Source organism: Eubalaena glacialis, chromosome 11 (genome assembly GCF_028564815.1).
Source record: "Eubalaena glacialis isolate mEubGla1 chromosome 11, mEubGla1.1.hap2.+ XY, whole genome shotgun sequence".
NCBI classification, from domain to species: Eukaryota; Metazoa; Chordata; class Mammalia; order Artiodactyla; family Balaenidae; genus Eubalaena; species Eubalaena glacialis.
In genome coordinates this window covers 64,980,203-65,004,183 of record NC_083726.1, presented here as the reverse complement: position 1 = coordinate 65,004,183, position 23,981 = coordinate 64,980,203, and the positions used below count along the sequence as shown (strand labels likewise).

At 54.8% G+C, this 23,981-nt stretch overlaps 1 protein-coding gene across 5 annotated transcripts; it reads left to right on the top strand.

Annotated features, from left to right (window-relative positions):
* Positions 1–386: 386 nt before the first annotated feature.
* On the top strand, positions 387–21,452 carry ASIC1 (acid sensing ion channel subunit 1). 5 transcript variants are annotated; one of them, XM_061204593.1, is made up of 13 exons: positions 387–748; positions 1,324–1,519; positions 3,357–3,359; positions 17,562–17,646; positions 17,795–17,950; positions 18,586–18,713; positions 19,010–19,160; positions 19,539–19,595; positions 20,061–20,214; positions 20,616–20,707; positions 20,905–20,984; positions 21,073–21,177; positions 21,348–21,452. In XM_061204593.1, exons 1-13 carry the CDS (start codon positions 387–389, stop codon positions 21,450–21,452), a joined length of 1,674 nt encoding a protein of 557 aa, XP_061060576.1. The 5 variants fall into 5 exon arrangements, with proteins under 5 accessions (XP_061060576.1, XP_061060577.1, XP_061060574.1 ...); XM_061204594.1 differs by lacking the exons at positions 3,357–3,359; positions 17,562–17,646 and having other exon boundaries at positions 17,800–17,950; XM_061204591.1 differs by lacking the exons at positions 3,357–3,359; positions 17,562–17,646 and having other exon boundaries at positions 17,800–17,950; positions 20,616–20,836.
* The last annotated feature ends 2,529 nt before the right edge of the window (positions 21,453–23,981 follow it).

The following is a 23,981-nucleotide window of genomic DNA, read 5'->3' as shown; positions in this document are numbered from 1 at the left end:
GCCCATTTGGGGGAGTTTTCGTCTCCAGGATGGGTGGACATTCCCGTCCCAGAGTGACCCCACATCTGGAGGAAACTCCTGTGCCTGCCTGTGGGAGCACTGGGACTTCCCTTTCATCCTCGGGTGACTGCATCTGGGGTCTCCCCTGGCCTGGGAGTCTTCCCTGGGAGAGCATTCTCTTGGCCTAAGCTGACTCCCAAACCCCTGCATTTGGAGGAACCCTCTTCTGAGAGTGTGTCCCCCAGCCAGCCACCTCTGGCTGCACACCAGAGACAGTGACCTCTGGAGATGGGGATGGACACATCTGGAGGGATGCTGTGTGTACTCTCATCCCAGGACCATGACAGACTCCCCCACCCCCTTCCCGCAGGATCCCCTCGGCCAGGATGGAACTGAAGGCTGAGGAGGAGGAGGTGGGTGGCGTCCAGCCGGTGAGCATCCAGGCCTTCGCCAGCAGCTCCACGTTGCACGGCCTGGCCCACATCTTCTCCTACGAGCGACTGTCTCTGAAGCGGGCGCTCTGGGCCCTCTGCTTCCTGGGCTCACTGGCTGTGCTGCTGTGTGTGTGCACCGAGCGCGTGCAGTACTACTTCCACTACCACCACGTCACCAAGCTCGACGAGGTGGCTGCCTCCCAGCTCACCTTCCCTGCTGTCACGCTGTGCAACCTCAACGAGTTCCGCTTTAGCCAAGTCTCCAAGAACGACCTGTACCACGCTGGGGAGCTGCTGGCTCTGCTCAACAACAGGTGGGAGGTTCTCACCCATCCGGCTGCCAGACCCCCTGTCAGGGTGCTTCCTCTCTAAGCCACCATACAGCCCATACCACCCTGCCCTCCAGCCCCCCAAACCTGCCACTCACAGCAAAGAGATCGGGGTACTGCCAAGCACTCAATTAGGGGCACCCAATCTCTGATCCCAGCTGTGAGACATGGCCACCCTCCCTGGAGTGATCTTTGCCCACCCTCCCGCCACTATGTCTCAATATTCTCCTCCCTTGGGGGATCCGGGCATACCATCTTTAAAGGGTAGAAACTATGGTATAAAAGCCATAGTTCCTGCCCTGATCTCTCTGCCCACCCATGCTTACCCATGTGCTCAGATGCCCAGCCCCTGGGCAGCCACTGCGATCCTCTGCCTTCTCAGACCCCACGGGGCAGATCCTCTAGACACGCCCAGCTCTTTCATGCCTCTGTCCAGGGCTGGATGCTGCCCTCCCCCCAGGGTTGGGCATGGGACACCGGAGGCCAGATGGAGGCAGGAACTGAAGGTCCTGCCAATCCATGCACTGCTCACACCCCCACCACACCCCACCCTGCTCCAGGTATGAGATACCAGACACACAGATGGCAGATGAAAAGCAGCTGGAGATACTGCAGGACAAGGCCAACTTCCGCAGCTTCAAGCCCAAGCCCTTCAACATGCGCGAGTTCTACGACCGTGCGGGGCACGACATTCGAGACATGCTGCTCTCCTGCCACTTCCGGGGGGAGGTCTGCAGCGCTGAGGACTTCAAGGTGGTGAGTGAGCCCCCTGGCTGGTGTGGGGCGTGAGTCAGCCAGCCCCCAGAGGAGCAGGAGACTAGAAGCGGGCGGCCTCTGGGGAGGAAGTTGTGTGTCCCTAGGGTTCGATTCTGGCAGGCGGGTACTTTGTTCAGCTCAGGGACTCATTTGCTCTTTGTGAGGGCCTCGGCTTCAGCCTTGTGTCCGTGATGGCAGGAAAGAGAGCCTATAGCGTGCACGCACACACACGCACACACACACACACACACACACACACACAGCCTGGCAGGGCCCCTGACCCCATCAAGCTTACCTTCTGGGCCACAGGTGTCAGAGCTGGGGGTGGTGATGGGTAAGCTGAAGTCTTGTTACTCAAAATGAGGTCCGAGGACCATCATCTGGGACCTTGAAAGAAATGTAGGACTTTGCCACCCCACTTCCCAGACCTACTGAATCAGAACCTGCAGTTTAACAAAACCCTCAGGTAGTTTGAGTTAAAGTCTGAGAAGCACCATGAAACATGGGAAGTAAGGGAAGTTTTCTCTTAAAAAACTGGACAGGTAATTCTCTCTGTGCCACCCCTCCCCTACCCCAGCCATTTCACACACACACACACACACACACACACACACACACACACACACACACACACACACTGTCTGATTGGGTTCCCCCCTTGCCAGCCCACAAAGTCAGGGTCTGAGGAAGAAGAGATGACTTGGGGTACACAGTCATGGCTGAACTGGAGACTCCCTTTGCTTCTCAAAATGGAGATGCCCCACAGATACTCATACCCTCCACACACAGATGGGGCTGCCTCAAAGCCAGCGCCCCAGGGAGGGTTAGGGGAACTGACTGGCATCTCATGTGCCAGGTGATCATGGGCAAGTCATACAGGTTCCTGGGGGGTTAGAAACAGGCAGGGACTGTGGAAAGGGGTCAGAGGACCTGGAGCCATGTATGCAAAAGTATACCAAATGTGAGGCTAGTGCTTGGAACTCTTCCAAATGCTTTCTAGACTGTCCTTCAATCCCCTGGATGAATAGTCATATTATCTCTATTTAACAAGCTGAGACAGAGAGGTAGAATGAGTTGCCCGAGCTCACAGAGCTGGTTAGTGACAGACTCAGGATTAGAACTCATGTCTCATTCAGTCCCAATGCAGTGTGCTCTTTGCATTAATATTGCTGACCCTGGAGTCATCATGTCCACTTCCAGTTCTGACAATTGCTCTTGAAAACCCAGGCTCCCCTAGGACTCTTTTTCTGTCCATGCCTGCCCCCAGTTCTCCACTCTCAGATCCTCCCCTTTTCTCCCACACTTGCTTGCTTCCTCCCTAGCATTATGGCAGCATGAACTGCATTTGTTTGTGTAGAAAGGTTGGAACCATAGTCATGCTTGTTTTTTCCTGCTGAAGTTACACACGACTTCCCAATCTCTTTAAGCCTTTATCTGAGACCAGTTTCATGGGCCTCTGTCAATACTGCTGGACAAAGTTTACATGACCACAGTCCTTGCTGAGCCAAGCTCATAGGGAGCTTAGCATGATGCAAGAACCATTTCCTTCCCACTTCTCCTTCCTCAAAACGGGAGAGTGCTGGATTCCCCAGGGCCCAAGACCAAAGGGCTCCCAGGCTCACCAACTATATTCCCAAGGGTAGAAGAACTGTAGTTGAAGGTGGAAGTGAAAGCCAGAGGCCTCCTCCTCTGCAACATACCCCACACACAAACAGAAGGAACCATCAAGAAAGATAGAGAAAACCCATTAGATTGAATGGTTCGTAGTGTTTGGATGAGGAAGGGAATTGCTTGGCTTGACCTGGGAAGGTGCTAAGGAACAAAGTGGAGTTCATAGAAAGTATACAGTTGAGGCTCCATCTGTCCCTCACGTCCAGAAAGATTCCAAGTGGTGGTGCTAAGATATGTTTGGTTCATGGAAATGGAGACCCTGAAATGTGATTGGTCCATGTTGTCTGAGGGGACAACCCTACACAGTCAGATGGAGATATGATTGGTTCACAAAGTTCTGGAGCAGTGTGAATTCTTTCTCTTGCTGGGGGAGAAATACATGGCTAGAATCCCACAGGCCCAACACTGGCACTTCTTGGTTCTGGGTTGTCAGGAACCAGGTTTTTACTGTCTCTGAGCCCATGTCAAAGGCCTGACCCTGAATGTAGCTGGACCCAAACCTCTCAGACCTTCCTTCTGCCCTCTCAGGTTGACCTCAACAGCCCCTTTCTACTCTGCCCATAAGAGATGTCCCTACACAGATGGGAGTCTTATTGTGAGTCCGTGTCTGACATCTCCCTGGTGGAGAAGAAGAGCGCTGGCACTCTCCTCCAGCTCCCTGGTCCTAAGGGGCACAGATACCCCTTGCCTGATGCTCCACCTTCTCCCTCCTCTCCCTGGTCCCATAGTTAACATCTGCCTCTCCATCCTTGCTGGTCTCCGCTAGGACACGAGGCGTGTGTCTAGCTCCTGGACAGATGAGGCACTGACAGAAAACATCTCTCTCTCAGGTCAGAGCTTAGGGGAGACCGTCTTGGCATCTTCTGCTGCCTTGAGAGCAGAGGTTCTTAACTGGGGTCCGAGTCCAGCTCAAAGTGTTTGCAAAATAGAGTGTGCACAGGCACATGTGGACTCTTTTGTGGGTTCCAAGTGCGACCATCATCCAACAATAGGAATCTTGCTCCTGGAGGACAGTGCAGGGGGTATAGGAAGGGCATCCTCTGGTCCCTTAGACACCTCAGCTCCCATGGTGGGGGTCTGCAGCGACAAGCATTCCCCCCAGATGTGCTTCTGAATCCAGCTGAACCTCAGGGGATGAACGTGGTCCAAGAGGTGTTTGGCCAGGTCCATCCCCCAGCTGTGGCTGAGTCAGCTTGGGAGAGTGGGGGGAACCTGGGCTAAATCTGGGAGAAACTGGCTTGGAAACCCTTTGGGACTGAAGAGGCAGAGGGCAATGGGAAGAGTGTCCCCCCAGCAGCCCAACTGGGTAGGCCTCAGTAGCTCTCTCCTGAGCTACCAAAAGAGCTACCAAAGACCCACCCACAGGCCCCCTCTTCCCTCCTCTTTTCCTTCTCGGTGGGGTGCTTGGTTGCCAGGGCAACAGGGTCTGAGGCTCCACTCTCCCACCCCGCTTTGAGGCCAGCCAGGCCAAGGCAGGATAGGGGTTCCATGGAGGGGGCCCGGGGGTGCAGCTGTCTGCCGAAGTCTGGGTAGGGGTGGGGTGTTGGGGGGGGTGAGCACAGTCGCAGCTGGTGCCAGCCTCCAGCTGCACCTTATCTGTCCCTGGCAGTGGGAGCTCCGATGTGGCTGGAATGCTGAACAGCACCAAGGGGAGGGGGCTGGCAGATGGTGGCCTGGTCTGCCCTATGCCACCCCCCTCTTCCAGCTGAGTCCCAGAGCCTTTGCCTGGGGGAGAGAAGTGGGAATTCATTTCTGAACCCTGGAAGAGATGGAAGGGGAGGGCAGAGAATGGAAATCCTGGGGGTGGGTATGCAGTGGGGACAGTATTCTCTCAGGAGAGGGTGGAATTGGGATAGGAGGACAAGAGTCCAGGGGACCCTGGAGTGGGGGCAATCTCCCAGAGGAGAGGTGGGCAAAGAAATCCCCCCAAGGTTCTGGAGGTGGACAGGACTCTTCTGGAGCACCTGGAGGAGGTGAGATGCTGATATAAAAGGGGGGTGATCCTGAGACCCAGAGGTTGGAGGGAGAGGTCATCTTAAAGCAAGAAGAGCCAGGGATGGCAGGTCCCAGGGAGAGCCAGGACTAGCAATGGGAGCTTCCTTATCCCCAGGGCTGGCTCTGCCCCTTCACTGACACCCCTCATCACACCACCCCACAGCAGCTCAGACCTGGAGTCCCTGGGGAGGACCCGACCTCACTCCCTGGGTCTGTTCCCTCCAGCTAGGCAGGGAATGGAGGGGCTGCTGAAGGGAAGGGCTGCCCACACTGCTACACACAGAGAAGAAAGGAGGGTTTGGGGGCTACCGCACCCAGAAGCCCAGTGGTCTTTGTGTGGGGTTGTGGTGGGGTGTGGACAGGGGAGCATGCAGGGAGTGCAGAGGGATAGGAGAGGCTGGAGTGGAGAGGTTAGCTTGGGAAGAGGGGCACCCTGCCCTAGCCGTTCTTGGATACCTCCTCCAGCCTTACCCTTCCCTTCTCTCCCTCCCTCCCTCCCTCAGAAGTGACTGAGGTTGGAAGGAGGAGACTGGAGTTGAGCCAGTTGCACGAATCCAGGGGACCTGCATTGGGGTCTCTCTCTCTCTCTCTCTCTCTCTCACACACACACACACACCCCTCCCTCAGGTGATTCAGTTTCCTCTCTCACCTCCTCCCTCTCCTCCCCCATCCCTTGCCATTTCTGACTCTGCCCCTCTCCCAGACTACTGTCAGCTAAGAGGCTACTCTCAGTTAATTGATCTCCGGCTGTTGGCTAAAGTAATAGGGAGTTGATGTAAGTCAGCAGCTCTGGGGGCAGAGCCGGAAGTGGAGCGGTGGGGAGGAGCACTGCTTCGAAGCCCTGGGCTTTCTCCTGCCCCAGCCTGTGGAGAACTCCATGGTAGGGCCACCACTGCACCTGGTGTGCATCCAGGAAGCAGAGGGGAGGCCTGCAGAGAGGTCTGAACGTTTCTGCTGTGGGTGGAGGTGGCTTGGGGGCATGCTTCAGCTTTGTGGAAGGCAGTTTCAATTCCTGGGGGATGGTGAGGGAGACTGAATAGTAGGCACAAGGGGCTGGAGTTGGGAGTGTCGAGCTCCGCTTGATTCCTTTCCGTCACCGACAGAGCCCCTTGGGAGTGCCAAGCCTCGTGCTGGGCACCAGGGGCGGCGGTGAACAGGCGGAGCCTGTCCCTGCCCTCAGGGAGCGTCGAGCCATGTGCAGTACTCCCCGGAGGCTCAGAGTGCAGGGTGGTACTAAGGGAAGCCGAAGGGCTTTGGAGCAGAGAATCACGTGCCAGGGATGAGAGGACCCTCCACATCTAGGTGGGGTCCTTCCAATCTCCCCAGCCCAGCTCAGCTATTCAGAAATGCCAGTTCTGGCAATTCGCTGGCAGTCCAGTGGTTAGAACTCTGTGCTCTCACTGCCGAGGACCCGGGTTCAATCCCTGGTTGGGGAACTAAGATCCCACAAGCCGTGCCGCGCAGCCTAAAAGAAAGAAAGAGAGAAACTTCAGTTCTACAGAATGCGTGGTGTCTCCCCCAGCCCAGCCTCTCCCAGCTGATGACCAGTCTAGTTCTCTCCAGCAAGGGTCATGGTCTTTGGTCAAGTTCCCGAGGCACAAGCCTTCCCTTACTGTATGTCTGTACCCTGTATGTCTGTACCCTCTGGCTGAGAACCTTCTGGTCAGAACTCTGGCGTGGGGATTCTGGGAGGCAAAGCAGGGAAAGAGACAGCTCGAAGGAGAAGGGAGCCTGGTTTGGGTGGAGGATGCGTCTGGGACTCCTGGGTTCTATTTTGGGCATAGTTTCATCTGGCTCCATTTCTCAGCTTCTAGGCTCAATTTCCTGTGAGCAAAGGGGGCTGTAAATGGATTTTTAAATTATTCTTTGTCGAGGGGCAGCCCCTCCTTCAGCCTCTGGGACACTCTGGCTAGGCCCCCCACTGGCCCATGTGTAGAATGGGTGTGCAGTACCGTTTCCTGGACACATGCATCAGACATCTTCCTCGTGGAAAATTTTAAAATGAACGTGAAACTGCTGTGTAGTCACCTTGAGGGAAAGTTCCCTTAAGAAGCTCTAAGGACAGAGGCTCTCACTCCAGGCTCTCCAAGGCCACTCCTGAGGGAGAGGGAGGGCAAGTTGTGATTTTTCTGAGCTCCTATGAATTCTTGGAAAGAAAACCCTTTTCCACTCCTCTCATCTGCACCCCCTCGATGTGGCTGACAGTCCTGGAGGCCTGGGAGGTTGGGCTGTGTAGCTGAGTATCTGCTGTGTAGCTGAGTGTCTCTGATTGGTGTGTCGGCTCTTCGTGCCTGGCTGGGAACATCCCTCGGGGAGAGACTGCTGCAGTGGCCTTGACCATGGAGAGCAGCCAACTCAGGCTTCCTCACCACACACTGCACGTGTGCCCCAGGTGTGCAAGCACACATGCGCACCTCCCTGTGCATGTCTGAGAGTGGGAGAATGCGGACGTGGACTAGGGTGTGACGTGGACAGGCATGAATGTGCACAGGGGCACACGCAGCTCTCTTCATGTGTCTGCAGGAGAGAGCTCGTGTGCCCACGAACCTCTGGCCCCATGCGGAACACATACCTGCCAAATTAATCTTCTCTTTCTGTCATGCTTTGCAGTTTACAAATTCCCTTTACTTTAGCTCCTGTGATCCTCATAATTCTGGCAGGCAGGAAGATGTTAATATCTTCATTTGAAAGATGAGGAAACTGAGGCTCAGAGGTGTTACATGACTTGCCTGAGGCCACACAGCCAGTAAATGACAGAGTGACCTCAGATCTTCTAAGCCCAGGTTCTTCGTGCGTGACCATAGGAGCAGGGATGTGTGGTGGAGGAGGGTGCCCGGCTCCCCAGCTGCCCATGCTCTGTAAAGAGGTGGTGTGATGAGGCAGGAAGGGAAAAAAAAAGGATGCAAAAGAGAAGAACCCCAGCCTCAGTTTGAGTACACCATCTTGTAACTCCTCTGCGTCTTCATTGCACCATTTGGCCAAGTCCCAGCCTTAGATGGACCCACCACTGGCTTCCTCAGCAACACTCTACCAGAGGAAGTCACACGGCTTGGAATCACATTGTGTTCATGATCAACATGCCAGTGCTGCCCTGGCAACCCCACTGTGTTTTCCCGTCAACTTGCTCTCCCCAGTGATTACTGTAAATTTTTCTACGCCTCTCAAACCACCACCCTTCCTAGCCCCCCTCTCACCCTCAGCAGATGACCTCACCTCCCACTTTACAGAGAAGATAGGAGCCTCAGACAAGATCTCCCCGCTCCTCCAGGTACCTGCCCCCAGAGGGGAACATCCATCTTCTCTAGGCTGAAATCTCAACCTATTCTTACCATCTGATCTCCTTCTATCTTTATGGGAATTTTACCTTAAAGATTCTGCCTCTCCCTCCTTTGTAGTCGGTCTCTCCCTCTCCAGTGGAACCTTCCGATTGACACTGAAACATGCTTAAGATTCTCCCATCTTAAAATGTGTAGCTATAGGGACTTCCCTGGTGGCGCAGCAGCTAAGAACCCACCTGCCCTGCCGGCCTGGACCGACTGCACGGAGGCACTTGGACATGTGGAAATGCCTGATTTTGTTCCCTGCACGCAGAGGAGACACAGCTATTGAAATCTTACTGGGTAAATTCCCAGGTACTGTGAAGTTCATAGATAAGAATCAGCCCAAGTCAGCTTTAAGGGATTTACCGTGACATTGAGAAGAAAAGACTGGGCTTCTAAAAAAAAAAAAAAGAACCTGCCTGCCAATGCAGGGGACACGGGTTCGAGCCCTGCTTCAGGAAGATCCCACATGCCACGGAGCAACTAAGCCCGCACGCCGCAACTACTGAGCCTGCGCTCTAGAGCCCGCGAGCCACAACTACTGAGCACCACAAATACTGAAGCCCGTGCGCCTAGAGCCCGTGCTCCGCAACAAGAGAAGCCACCGAAATGAGAAGCCCGTGCACCACAATGAAGAGTAGCCCCCGCTCGCCGCAACTAGAGAAAGCCCGCGCGCAGCAGTGAAGACCCAACGCAACCAAAGATAAATAAATAAAATAAATAAATTTTAAAAAATGTATAGTTATAATGACAGCTAATATTTATTGAGCACTTACTATGTACCAGGCTTTAGGTTAAGAAAAAACCCAATAAACAAACGTCTCTCAACTCCACAGCCCCCTCCAGCTCCCACAGTATCTGTTTCTTTTCACAGACAAAATTCTTAAAATTGATGCATAGATTCCACTGTCTCCATTTTCTCATCTCCATCTCACTGTCTGATCCACTCGGGCTGCCTTCCTCCCCCGGCCCCAGCACTCCACCAAAATGGTTCTCGCTAAGGCCGCTAGTGACCTCCATATTTCCAAAACCCACAACCACTTTTTATCCTTGATGTCTCAAAATCATTCCAAATGGTTGACCACCACCTCTGTTTTGCACTATTCTCTTTCCTAACAATGGTACTCTCCTGATTTTCCTCCTTTGTCTAGCCACTCCTGCCTCTGTGCCAGTTCATGCTCTTCCACTTGGCCATTAAATGTTGGCACTGCTCAAGTCTCAATCCCAAGCTTTCCTCTTCTCTTAAATTGTGGGGCTATGATTTAATGGAACAGCTTGATGAATTTTTCATTAGTATATTTTTACATTGGTGTACCTTACAATGTAATATTTGACATATTACATCGGTATGTATTTACATTGGTATAAAATTGTAAAACATTTCTAGTGTCCTGGAAAGTTCCTTCGGGCCCTTTCCTAGTCAACACTACCCCACAAGAATTAACCACATTCAGGCTTCTGTCAGTAGAGATAAGTTTCACCCGTTCTTGAACTTCCTAGACTATATGTATCCTCCATGCAGTGTATACATGTCTGTGTCTGTCTTTTTTTGCTCATGACTATGTCTGTGAGATTCAGTCTCGTTGTATATAGCAGTAGTTAGTTCTTTTTCAATGCTGTGTAGTATTGCCTTATGTAAATAGAGCACAATTTGTTTATCCATTCTACTCTTGCTAGACATTTGGGTTGTTACTAGTTTGGGGCTATTATAAATAAATCTACTATGAACATCCCTGTTCATGTCTTTGGGTTGCCATATGCACTCATTTCTCTTGGGTATATAACTAGGAGCTGTGGTTAAGTCACAGGTTAGGATTCTGTTTAGCTTGGGTGGATACTGCCACATCAGGCCATTTTTCTTTCTATCTCTTCTAAAAAAACTTTATATTCTATTCCTGAGCAGTCTCATCTTCACTCGTGATTTCAATTACCATCTACACACTGACAACTGCCAAATGTATGTCTCAGCCCGGCTCTCTCCTCTTAGCATCAGTTCAGTGGCCAATTTCCCACTTAACATCTCCACTTGGATCTCCCCAAGGCTCTAAGAAACCAGCATGTGTCAAACCAAATTCATCATCTTAGCTCCCAAACTAGTCCTGTACTTGTGTTCCTGATCTAGTGAGCCATTCACCCACTTATGCAAACTAGAAACCATCCCTGACACTCCATCTCCCTCGCCTCCCTTACCAGGTCTGCCAGTGTTGACTCCCAAACATCTCCACTCCATCCCCCTGTTCCAGGCCACCCCACTGCTCCATGTCTCACCTAGACCACTGCATTGGCTTCCTAACAGGACTTCTAGAATCCCTCGGGCTCCTCCAGAGTGGTCTCTTCAAAACACTGCTCTGATCACTTGAAATCCTTCCATGGGGAATGGGACCAGAATCCTTACCCAGCCTTCAAGGCCCTAAGGGCCTGCTCTCCAGATATATCCTCCTCTTCTCAGCTCTCTCCTCTCGGAGCCTTTGCACTGACTCTGTTCTCTGGAATACCGCCCGCCCCCCAACACATACACACACAGACCTTTACCTAATCACTCCTCCTTATTCTTTAGATTGCAAGTCAAACATCACTTTCTCAGAGAAACCTTCCTCCGTTTCCAGTCTGGTTCAGATCCCCCAGTCATTCACCTCCATGGAACCGTATTATTTTTTTCATAGCACTTATCATAGTTTGCAATTAAATATTTATTTTTGTGATTTTAAAAAACTCTCCCCCATTAGATAATAAGCTCCACAAGGACCCAGTCCCTTATCTGTTCTCCACGTGTCCTCAGCACATGGGCACTCAGGAAATATTTGATGGGTAAATGAAAGAATGGAGAAGAAGGAAGGGATTTAGAGAGGGATGACCTACTTCCAGTCTCAAGCCTACTACTTGCTCTCCACGAGACTTGAACAGGTCATTGTGCCTCAGTTTCCTCATTTGTCAAATGGGGTGAAATTACTCAAACCTGCTTATTTTGCTGGGTTGTATACGAATCCCCTGAGGCATCAGTTGAAAAGCAGGAGACATTCCACAGATGTGAGGGGTGACCGGAGTTCAGAAAGAGATGTGGAGAACGTCAGAAAGCACTGGGTGGCCACACACAGCTTAAGAGACGTATGGGGTAGGGAGTGATGTGGGGAGGGGTCGCATCTTTGGATAGAGGGTTCAGAATTGAGTGTCGTTCTGCGAGCGTGTCTGCTTGGGTACTTCTCCTCTGTGTATGCTCGGGGGTCTGTGCTGCTTGGTCCTTTCCTCACCTCCCCATTACTGTGAAAAATGTGGATTTGTCTACTAGATCGAGATGAGGAGGAGAGAATGTTAGAGGATGGAGGAGGGAGGAAGAGTAGTTGGGGTGTGTGTGTGTGTGTGTGTGTGTGTGTGTGTGTCTTCGTTGCCCACAAGAGGGCTGTGTGTCTGTGTGTAGTGCTGTGTAGGTGTGCAGTGTAGGTCTTTGTGTTCGTGTGGGGGAAGAAGTGTCCAGCCACACCAGATTTGCTGTCCTCTGAAGCTGCTCCGTGTGTGCACACCCTACTCTCTGGTGAAGCACCAGGAGCTTCCCAGCCTTAGTTTCTTCCCTCTGGAAGTCCAATCTACTTCCTCTTCCAGAAAGGCTGCAGGAGGGGAACGATGCCCTCTAGTGGGTGTGGGGACGCATGGGCAGCTGCAGCTTTCCCAGCCCAAGCCTCCACCTAGGCTGGCCCACCTCCAACCCAAGTCTGGAACTCACCTCTGAAACGCGTCCTGGGGACGTGCGAAGCCCTCCGAGAGCTGAGGTCCCGTAGGCAGGAAGAAAATGCACACAGGACAGGAAACAGAAGAAGAACCCGCGAATTCATACAGGAGAAGCCTGAGGGCAACAGTTGAAGGTGGGAGGTCTCTCCTCATCTCTGCAGTGATTTATCTCTGGTTCCTGTTTCTCCACGTGGCCCCTGGGTCCTGCTCTTTCATTCTCACAGTCCCTGCCCTTAAGGAGCTACTGATCACTACTCATGCTTGAAGCGACTTGAGCAGAACTGGGCCCTTCAGTCTGTCCCCTGAGTGGGCACTAACTATGCCCTGTGGAGTCAGGGAAGGCTTCTCGGAGGAGGTAACCTGTGAGTAGGGTCTTGAAAAATGAGTAGAAATTCTCCAGATGGAGTCCAGGGAAGGCATGGAACTGTGGATGAGCCTCGTGTGTCTGTGGGATGGGAGAAGGACATGGTGGCTGGATGCTGGACCCTGGACTAGGTGGGGTGGAGGGGTGGAGAGGTGAGGCTGGAGGGTGACTTGCCAAGGCCGTGTAGGTCCGGGGTGGCGGGGGTTGAATTTTACCAGGAGGCACTGGGGAGTGAGAGAAGGTCTTTATGCGGAAGAGTGGTCGGAATTACGTAGCATGGACTAAAGGTGGGGAGAAACTGCAGGGAGGCAGGGAGTTAGGGAGACCAGCTGGGAGGTAGTTGTTTAGGTAAAAGAGTGGGAGACCAGTCTGAGGGCAATGGCGTAAGGATGGAGAGGGACCAGATCTCAAAGGCTGCTCTTCTTCCGGGGCCTCTGTGTCCCTGGCGGCAAAGCTGAGGCCAGAGGTCCCACATCAGTCAGTTCTGCTAGAACCTGGCACCCTGCCTGCCATCCCCAACATGCTCCAGGCTCTCTGCATGCAAATGGAGGAGGGAAGACATGTGGGAGCAGGGAGGGGGGAGGGAAAGGGGGGCAGGAGCCTGGGGCTGTGGGATGGTTAAGGAATGGAAAGGCCCAAGTAGACTTGTCTGACCCCCACTGGTCCTCCTCTGGCTCTGTGGAGGAAGGGTTAATACGTTTCCCCTCCCTCCCTCCCCTCCTCTCCTCCCCTCAGGTCACCTTCTAGGCCCTGGAGACTTGGCTGGTGGCTCAAGTTCCTCAACCAGTGGCCCTGAGTAATCAGAGCACACAGAGGGGCCAGGGGCCTGGGGGCAGGGACTGATCAACTGGGAGCGAGAGGAGCCTCAGAGACTGAGGGGCTGGGGGTATCTGCGAGGCTGAGGGTTTGGGGGTACCCCAGGTTATTCCCAACACTCTCCACCTGACCCAGGACCCTGTCCCGGTTCTGAGCTCGGTTTCTTCCACCCACCAGAAGAGAATTCCTCCACCTGCTCTCCTGGACTGCTGGGGGATGGGCAAGCTGGGAGGGGGAGCGGTGATCTGCCAGGAAGCTTTTCAGCTGCAAGAGACAGGGTCCCTTCCCCCAGTGCCAGGAACTGGCCATAAGTGAGTCTGTGGTCAGTGAGAGACCTCTGCTAATGGAACCTGGGCTGCCCCCCAAGCCACAGAAGGGAGTGCAGCTCGGCGTGGTGGTGGTGGGGTGCTGACTGAAGTAGAGTGGGGGGGGTCAGGGGAGGGAGGGGAGGATCAATGGTGTCAGGGATGGCTGGAGGGAAACCGGAGGTCAAGGGAGAGAGTAGGGGTTCGGGGCAACCAGGGGTTCAGGAAGTAACTGAAAGTAAATTGTGGTCAGCCCAGTGATCAGAAGGGAGCTGAGGATCAGAGGAATAATTAGGGGGAACCGCAGTGTAAGGGTGTATGGGGAGAACTGCGGGGCTCCATAAAATAACTGGGGAGATTCCAAGTCATTAGGGAAGAATTAGAGGTTAATTAGAGGTGCCGAGAGAGTGTGGGGCTCAGATAACTCAGAAGAATGACTGGACCAGGTGGGAATGAGGGCAGCGGACTCAGAATTGGGGTGGGAAGGCGAGGGGCAGGTGGACTGGAGGGTGAGAGGGAGCCTGAGGGTGTGTGTCTTGGGGGATGGGCAGAGACCCTTGCTGGCCCAAGTCGTGGCAGTGAGAGCAGAGGACTCTGCTAGGTCCCAACTCCCCTGGAGCCCCTGGGCTTTTCCAGCGTTTCCACTCTGTCCTCGACCCTGTCTGTCCTGCTGGAGTTGGTGACGGGAAAGGGGCTCCGGCCCCGCTCCTCTCCATTGGCCTCCCTTTCCCACAGCCATCAATTATTCATCGGCTCAGACAGCCGCCTCCCTGACAGGGCAGGCTGGTCCTCCTCTCCTCTCTAAGCCCCTCCCCACCTCAGCCACACTGCCACAGAGGCCCTGGCAAGGGAGGACGGCCAGCCAGGCAGCAGAGACCTGGCAAGAGGACTGCCGGACCCTGCCTAGGATCACATCTCCTCCCCTGTTCTCCTGCCCACCTCCTGGTGCCAGGAAGCCCCTGGAGAAGATGCCCATCCAGATCTTCTGCTCTGTGTCATTCTCCTCTGGAGAGGAGGCCCCAGGGCCCTTGGGAGATATTTGGGGTCCCCACCAGCGGCAACAGCAGGACAACTCAGAATCAGAAGAGGAGGGAGAAGAGAAGGAAAAGGAGGCAGAGAGGAAGGGGGCCAGAGAGAGGGACTTACCGATGGACTTGGTGGCCTTTGCCAACAGCTGCACCCTTCATGGAGCCAGCCACATCTTTGTGGAAGGGGGTCCAGGGCCACGGCAGGCCCTGTGGGCAGCGGCCTTTATCCTGGCACTGGGTGCCTTCTTGTGCCAGGTCGGGGATCGAGTTGCCTATTACCTCAGCTACCCACATGTGACTCTGCTAGATGAAGTGGCCACGACGGAGCTGGCCTTCCCGGCGGTCACCCTCTGCAACACCAATGCCGTGCGGCTCTCCCAGCTCAGCTACCCCGACTTGCTCTACCTGGCCCCCATGCTGGGGCTGGATGAAAGCGATGACCCCGGGGTGCCCCTCGCCCCACCGGGGCCCGAGGCCTTCTCTGGGGAGCCCTTTAACCTGCACCGCTTCTACAATCGCTCCTGCCACCGGCTGGAGGACATGCTGCTCTATTGCTCCTACTGCGGGGGACCCTGTGGCCCTCACAACTTCTCAGTGGTGAGTGGGTGCCCAACAGTGTCTGCCGTGGCTCACCCTGACCGTCACCTCCTGGGGCTGGTAACCATCCTGCCTCCCCCCCACCTCACCTGGACCACCCACCCTCTGTGAGAGAGGCCTGGCCAGAGCTTGCCTGGGAGCCCCAGGGTCTGCCGCTGGGCTCCATTTCCAGGGCTGTGCCAGTACTGCCCTCCCTGTTAGACTCTTGAAACACATAGTTGGTAATTAGTTGTTGCCCTGAGGCCCCTGGTGTCTCCCTGAATATCCTCCAGCACGTCCAGCCCTTTCCCAGATCCAGCAGGGTCAGCACCTTAATCTATCGCTGAGGTCAACCTTTGATCTGGCGGTGGGTGCCTACTCTTGGCCTTAACAATGTTGACTATCACCCCTGTACTGGAGCTGGGGCAGGTGCCCCCTGGTCCCTGGAGGCGCAAGAGAAGGGTGTGGAAGGGAGGCAGAGGGCTGGGGATATCCCCCCTCCACCCCAGCATGCCTGTCAGCAGCATCCTCACGTGGTCTTCCTGTGCTCCTCCTGCAGTGTGTGTGTGTGTGTGTGTGTGTGTGTGTGTGTGTGTGTGGTGAGGGAGAATAACAGGCCTCCTCTAAATCCTCCCCACTCCCCCTCCATCTCTAAGTGGCCAGGGACCCTCTTCCCAGGGGAAGCCCTCACTAGGAGAGTCTAGGGCCTTCCCTGCTGAGGGACCAAGCGGCACCCCATCCTTTCCCCAGTTCAGCTTCCAGTTCCGTCTGGCCCAACAGGTCCCCTACAAGTGCCAGATGCCAGGCCTTCCCTTCCCATACACCCATCTCTCAGTCCCCCACCTTTTCCCTAGTGCAGGGGTAGGTGGGTGTCATCATATCAGTGCATCTTGGACTGACTACAGACAGACAGGAACCTGGAGGTTTTGGCCACTGGGCCTCGGACAGGCCAGGAGGTAGAGGAACATGGACCAAGGAAGGGGTCAACCTGGCTTTCTCGGGATCTAAGGCTGGAGCAGGCACTTCTCAGGCAGCACCACCAGGTGGCAGCACAGTCCACTGGTCAGCAGCACAGTCCTCCGAGCCAGCTCAAGGTTGCAGCTCCCAGCTGGCCTCAGCCACCCAGGAGTCCCTCACATCCCCAGGTGGCGGGTAGGCAGGGGTGCGTGTCCAGCCTGGACCCTGTGGCTGAAAGCCACAAAGCCTGGTAGTGGAGCTGGGGGATTAGGAGTTCTCTCTCTACCTCCTCTCTGGACTTCACCCACAAAATGGCGATAACACCGGTTTTCTTTTCCAGAGGGGGAAGGAAGAGGTTGTTCCAGGAAGGGGGAAGGGGGCAAAGACTCTACTGACTAGTAACCCCTACCACCTCCCTGTTCCAGTCTCGCCTGACACTCTGTCTCTCTCTTTCTTTGGGCTGTGTCTGTATTCACCTCATGACTTGCTTGGTGGACTCTGTCACCATTGCTCAGTAGCTGAAGCACACTCACCCCATTTGTGGGAACCTGGAGGCATTCTGGGAAGCTGTGGGGAAAGGGCCATAAAGAATAGGTTCACTTTTCTCTCTACGGCTGTGTACTCAGGGCTGCAATAAGGGCTGCTCTGTGGCATGGAGTCAGGGGACTGCCCCCAGGGCTGAGATCCCTTCTGCAGCCCTCATAGTTCTGCACCAGCATTGACGAACATGCCAGGTCCTGGATGTTCAGGTTCTGGTGATAAGGGAACAGTGATGGACATAAGGGACTAATGGCAGAGGAAACTATAAAGCATAGCTTGGTCTTGGGGAGAGCAGGATTTCAGATGCCCGGGGTGAAATCCAGGAGAAGAGAAGATAAGTCTCAGAAGGCCCTGGGCCTGAGGAGAGGGTCCCAAGGAGGGACCAGGCAGTGAGGGGCTCCAGATGATGGAGGCGTGTATGTTAGGGTCCCAGCGGGAAAAAAGGTTAACACTTGAATAGTTTAGTTGAAAAGACTAACAAAGGGACTGTTGATAGAATTGTGGGCAGAGTTAAGGAAACCAATGAGGGGGCCTGAGGCACCTAGAAATAGTGGGAAATTGTCATATTCAAGCTAAAGGAACACCAAGAGGCAACAGTGCTATGCAGGGAGCCCTCTTGGCGGGATTTGTGGTCATGAAGGGTCTAAGCCACCTCGAGAACACTTGCAGATAAATACCCTGGTCTCTCCCTCCTTCTGTCCTCTGATTCCTTACTGATACCTCCCATTGGTCAAACCCAACCCGAAGCCCATCCAGGTGGCAAAGGAGCACAGGCAGTGCACCCCACAGGGATCAGCCTTGCAGGGCACACAGCAGGGAAAAGAAGGACAGAATGGGTGAGAAGGAGGACAAATGGAGAGTGGGCTGCTCAGGAGGGGTCATTCCTGAAGGGTTGAAACTCCACCAGTTGGAGGGTCTGGAGACAGTCCCTGGTGGGCAGAGGGTACTGGCAGGACTCTCAGGCTCTCCGCTCTGCCCCCACCAGGTCTTCACACGGTATGGAAAGTGCTACACGTTCAACTCTGGCCGAGATGGGCGTCCCAGGCTGAAGACCATGAAGGGTGGGACGGGCAATGGGCTGGAGATCATGCTGGACATTCAGCAGGACGAGTACCTGCCCGTGTGGGGGGAGACCGGTATGTTGCCTCTCTCAGGGGGGCCCCCCTCCCTGTGGCTCCGGGCCTCAGCCTCCGTCGGGGGGCTCCTGGGCTCTACTGTGGGCCTGAGGCAGGGCGTGGGCTCTCCTCGCTTCCTCCCAGCATCTCACCATCTCCACCTCCACTCTACCTGACTGCCACACTCACATTCCCCTGGCTCCCCTTTCCTGGCTCAGTTACTCTCCAAGGTAACCAGCCATCCCTTTCCATCCGTGGCCACCACTCACTCTATAAATAACTCCGTCTCTTCTTGGGCTGCATGCCGTCTGTCTGGTCTCAGGGGCCTTGGGACAGAGAGACGTGGGGGAGAAGGGAGAAAAGGAGGGGGAGAAATGGAGAGCCTCTGAGACAGTGAGAAATAATTTGAAACACCGAGATGCCTAACTGAAGCCAGGTAAGAAAAGAAGTATGTAGGATTCGGGGGTCATCAGGGTAGCATGGAGCTGGTGAACCCAGAAGGAGGCTGGGGATGGGCCAGGGGCCCTTGGACTAACTACCCTCCCCCAGTCTCAGTGTATGTTGTGGTTATCTCAGGAGAGGTAGGATGCCCCCAGCTCTGAAGGAGGTTAGGGAGTAAGAAGCCCTCCCAACACACACCCCTCTCATTCCCCTAGATGAGACGTCCTTCGAAGCGGGCATCAAAGTGCAGATCCACAGTCAGGATGAACCTCCCTTCATTGACCAGCTGGGCTTTGGTGTAGCCCCAGGGTTCCAGACCTTTGTGGCCTGTCAAGAGCAGCGGGTGAGAGGGCCACAGGAGGCCGGTCCCAGGGTGGGTGGTTGGAGGCTCATGATGGAGGTGGAGTGGTGGGCAACCAATAATGGGAGGGACGGGGGAGCTAGGGCCTGGGTAGCCATCTGACTAGTCAGAAGCATGAATGATCTAATGAATGGGATGCTCCGTAAACTCGGAGACCCTCAGAGGCTGCACAGGGAGAGGGGGCAGGACTCCTGAGTTCTGCATCGTGTCAGACAAGTCCATCAAGGTGACTCGGGGAGAAGTCCCCACACCCCCCAGCTCCCCGGCTCTCCCAGCAGCTCATCTACCTGCCCCCGCCCTGGGGCACCTGCAAAGCTGTTACCATGGACTTGGATTTCTTCGACTCCTACAGCATTACCGCCTGCCGCATCGACTGTGAGACCCGCTACCTGGTGGAGAACTGTAACTGCCGCATGGTGCACATGCCAGGTCAGGCCCCAAATTTCCAAACACGGTCCTGGGCCCCTCAGCCTGCACTGCCCCTCACCGGCTCCCCATGCATGTTAACCTCCTGCCAACATGCAAGCAAGGCCAGCTGGCTTCTCTCCACCCCAGTTCCAGCCCCAGTCCATACCCATATGGCTCTTGCCTCTCTGACCTCAGTTCCTGCCTGGACCCATGGGGATGGGTCAGAAGGGTCCAGGGGGTATGGACTCTGGGGTAGGTCACTTCCAGGACAGACTGGGGGCTGACTATTCCTACCCTCCCACCCTCTCCCAGCTCCCAGCTTCTTGTGACGCTGGTATCACCAGCGTCACAAGACCCCTTTAATCTCCATCCTGTACCACTGTCTTTTCTCCTCTCTAGGGGATGCCCCATACTGCACTCCAGAGCAGTACAAGGAGTGTGCAGATCCTGCCCTGGGTGAGCGCCCCTGTCCCAGGGAAGTCTGCGGGAGGGAAGGAGGAGCTGCCAGCCATATGCATAGGGGTTTCAGAGCAAGCTCCCAGAAGCTTCAAATAATTCCTGGATCAGGCTTCACCTGAACTCTCCTGTGTCTGACTTTAGCAAGACTGGGAATAGCATCTCTAGAGGCCCCTGTGGAAAATGAACAGGGGTCATCTGGGAGGGGTGGCCTTCACCTGCTCTCATCAGCACCTCAGCTGGTTGACCCTGGAGGGCCCTGAGAGAATGACATATAGGATTAGGAAATATCCATGGAGAGGCTGGGTGAGGATCAGCACAGGTGGGCACAGGGCCGAAGTGAAGGACAAGTCAGAAAAAGAGAAGGGGGTGCAGGCCTCCTTTGGGCAGGGCCAGGATGTGCGTGTCAGGAAGGTGCTGGCAGAAGGGCATCACTCAACTGGCACCTCTCACCTGCTGGCACAGACTTCCTGGTGGAGAAGGACCAGGAGTACTGTGTGTGTGAAATGCCCTGCAACTTGACTCGCTATGGCAAGGAGCTGTCCATGGTCAAGATCCCCAGCAAAGCATCAGCCAAGTACCTGGCCAAGAAGTTCAACAAATCTGAGCAGTACATAGGGTAAGGGCTCTGACTGTGAAGGGTAATGGGCGGGCTCTGATGGGGGTTGGCAGACAGGAGGAAACTGAGATAACATGGGGAAGGCAACCAAAGAGTCTGAGGTGGGCATGGAGGGAAGATCAAGCCAGAACAAGTAGGGGAAGCACCCCTTTCTCTTTCCTCCTCTCTTCATCCTCATTGCTGTAACTGGGATCACCTCACAATTGCTGGTGCGTGGAGCGTCTTTTCAATTACACCATCACATTTAATCCTCACTCTAAAAGGCAGGTATCCACATCAGCATCTTGTTTTATAGATATTGGAGACTGAGATTCAGAGAGGATAACTTGCGAAGGTCACCCAGCTAGTAAGGGACAGAGATGTGACTTGATCCGAGGTCTCCTCTCCCAACCCCTCTGCAGGGAGAACATCCTGGTGCTGGACATTTTCTTTGAAGTCCTCAACTATGAGACCATTGAGCAGAAGAAGGCCTATGAGATCGCAGGACTCCTGGGTGAGCTGCTGATGGCACCTGTCCCCTTCCCATGCCGTGGGCATGGTGTGACACGCTACCACCCGAAGCAGGCTGCTCACCTCCGTCCCACAAGGCCTCCTCCCCTGCCAGCCCCAGGGGCCTTCCCCTGTCCCAATGAGCTCTGCCGCTCCCCCTGTGTCCTGACCCCACTGACCTCCCTGTGGGCCCCCCTGCAGGTGACATTGGAGGCCAGATGGGACTGTTCATCGGGGCCAGCATCCTCACTGTGCTGGAGCTCTTCGACTACGCCTACGAGGTAAGTGGGGGCGGGGCGCCTGCACGGGGCCACGGGAGGGGCGGGGTTCAAGCCCGCCCGCCCGCCCACCACCCCTCTTCCCTCCCAGGTGATAAAACACAAGCTGTGCAGACGAGGGAAGTGCCAGAAGGAGGTCAAACGGAGCAGCGCGGACAAGGGCGTGGCCCTCAGCCTGGATGACGTCAAAAGACACGTGAGGGAGCGAGAGAGGGGCGCCCTCCCGGGGCGCCCTCCCGCCCCATCCTTTCCCCGACCACCCCAGGACCACCCCCCTTGCCACCTTTTCTCCTTTGCCTCCCCCATGCCCCAGCAGCACCTGTGGCCCTTCCGATAACCAGTGCCTGTCCTGTGCCGTTCCCCCAGAACCCGTGTGAGAGCCTCCGGGGCCATCCTGCCGGGATGACGTATGCTGCCAACATCCTACCTCACCATCCGGCCCGAGGCACTTTTGAGGACTTTACCTGCTGAGCCCCGCAGGCCGCTGTACCAAAGGCCTAGATGGGGAGGGCTAGGAGAGCAAGGGGGCCCCCAGCTGCCCCGCCCTGGGGACTCACTCCCCCCTCCAAGGCAGCCCCCCACTCCTGGGCGGTCCTTTCCTCTTGTCTGTGGTGAGGAAGGAGTCTTGACCGTAGAGTCCTCTCCCTGCCTCTATCCCATTCTTTTTTTTTTTTTTTTTTAACAAAACTAATCTAAAACAAACTAAAAAGAGAGAACGGGGCGAGTGACCTCAGGCTGCCCCTCTCTGCTCCATGCTGCCTCCCACAGCTCCCAGCCTGAATTCTGTCTGTCTGGCTGTCTGTCATCTGAGTGTCCACCTACATTTTGCTGCCACCAGTCACCAAAGCCCCTTCCCAGTGGGGGGTGGAGGGGATCCTCGGGGTCTGGAATTTGGCCCCAAACCAGAGAATGTACCTTGAAGGGGAGGGCTAGTAGGGGGGGCTTCCCCAGCCTTAAGAGACCCTCTCAGCCCAGTGACCGCTCCCAACCCCAAGTCTCCAGGCAGGAACCCGAGTCGTGTCTGTTCCCTCCCCACCACCTCACACAGTGTGAAGTCTCTAGGGAGGTAGGGGTGGGGAATCCCCTGAAGAAGTGGCACTGGGGACGAGATGTGGCCCTGGTGCTGTAGGCCACATCCTGATACCTACAAGTTCACCCCCACCCCAGAGCTGCTGGAGAGAAATCCCAAGAGGCGGCCCTCCTCTGCCATCCCATAAAAGATCCAGCTGGTTGGCTTCCAGCTCAGGGAGAGGGGCACTGGTGCCTAACCTCACTGGTCCCTCTCCCAGGGGCCCCTGCAGAGGGCCACATCCATAAATTTTCTTATGGAACTCTCCCAAGTCCTCTCCCGAAACGTCATTTGCTTCTCTCAACAACTTCATCTGCATTTTCTATTTCTATATGATACAGACTCTATATTGCTATATCTCTGTATATACTTTCCCCTGACTCTGTCTCTACTTCATCCCCATTTGTCTCTAAGAACCACCCTCCCACTCCAAGTTCCCCTTCTGTGTTTCCAACCCCTCCCTGGTCTCTGAATGCCTTCGCCTGTATAAAGAGTTGGACTCTCCCCTGGTGTCTGTACTGTGTACACACATCCCTCTAAGAAGCACAAGGAGACGACACGCGCATTGTAACCTTCGCACCGTCTCGGTGGCGACATAAAGGAAGCTGTGAATTACAAGCTCTGCCTCTTTCTGGCCTCACCCTCTCTCCCCAACCTGGGTACCCTTTGCCCTCCCTGCAGCCTTAACATTCCCTCCCCTGCTTCACCCACCCCAATGTCCTTTGTCTAGCTGACTGTGGCCTCCCCATGGAAGGGGGTTGCTACAGAGAGAGCCCCTACCCATGGGATTGAGATCTGCAGAGACAGAGGGAGCTGTGGGTTGATGACTTCTGCAGCTGAAGCAGCGGGGTGCTGACAGGCAGAGGCTGAGGTCTTCAGTCAGTGGCCTTTGCCTCCTTCTGGATGCCCAGGCCTCTTTGCTCACCTAATACCCAAGCCCACCACTTATATTTTCTGGTAAGGTACAGTTTGGTAGTGGGAAGAAAGAGACAGGCCTAGAGGGGAAGTTGAAAGCTCTGCTGTTCTGTCCCTCCCTTCCTACCTTAAAGAGAAACCAGCGAGGTAGAGTACCTGCCATGCCCCCTCCACCATGCATTCCTCCCAGGCCAGAGCCCTGCCCCTTCACAGGCCTTCTCTGCCCAGCTGTCTCAGTCTCCAACCCCAGAACAAGACCTGTGGCAGGTCACCTGTGCATTGGCCTGCAGTTGGAGAGTGAGGATATAGGATCTTTGGGAACTCTTGGCTCCTAGGAGTTCCTTAGAGATCAGACTTCTCCAGAGGGAAGCAGGAGCAAGGCCAAAGGGTGTGCTCCGGATAGAGAACAGCAGGCAGGGCTATGGGTGACGCATGCCTCTGGTCTAATAAACTGGGTTTTAACTCTCTCCTCTTCAGTGTCATTCTTCTCTTATTTGAATAGTATTTAGGCCTTCCCACTAAGTGCTTAGAGCTGAGCTTGGCTTGGGGGCCAAACAATCAGGGCAGGAGTAAGGAGGCGGAAGCAGGGATACTCTGGTCTTCCTGGGATGGGCCAGGCTGACCATCACACCAGGAATGGTTTGAACCACTGCGCAGGGAAAGAGGAAGAGGTCAAAGGCAACAAAGATCCCAAAGAGAAGTCCTAGCACAAAGGATTCTTTGGAGAGGGGTCAGGGTCAAACTTCAAAATAAATTTAAAATCTAGAAGCAGGTTAGGTTAAAGGTCATGGGGAAAGTTGGGTTTAAGTTCGAACGTGAGGTAGTTATTGAGGCACTTTATCTATGGAATGAGCCCCGGACTATGAACCAGAAGATCTGGATTCTGTGTTTCGACTTCTACTGCTAACTTGTCGGTTGACTTTGCTAAGTTATTTACTCTCTGAGTTCACCTCTCCTGTTTGTAAAATGGAGTAAACAGTGCGTACTCCTCTTCAGCGAGCTGGGCTTAGAGCAGG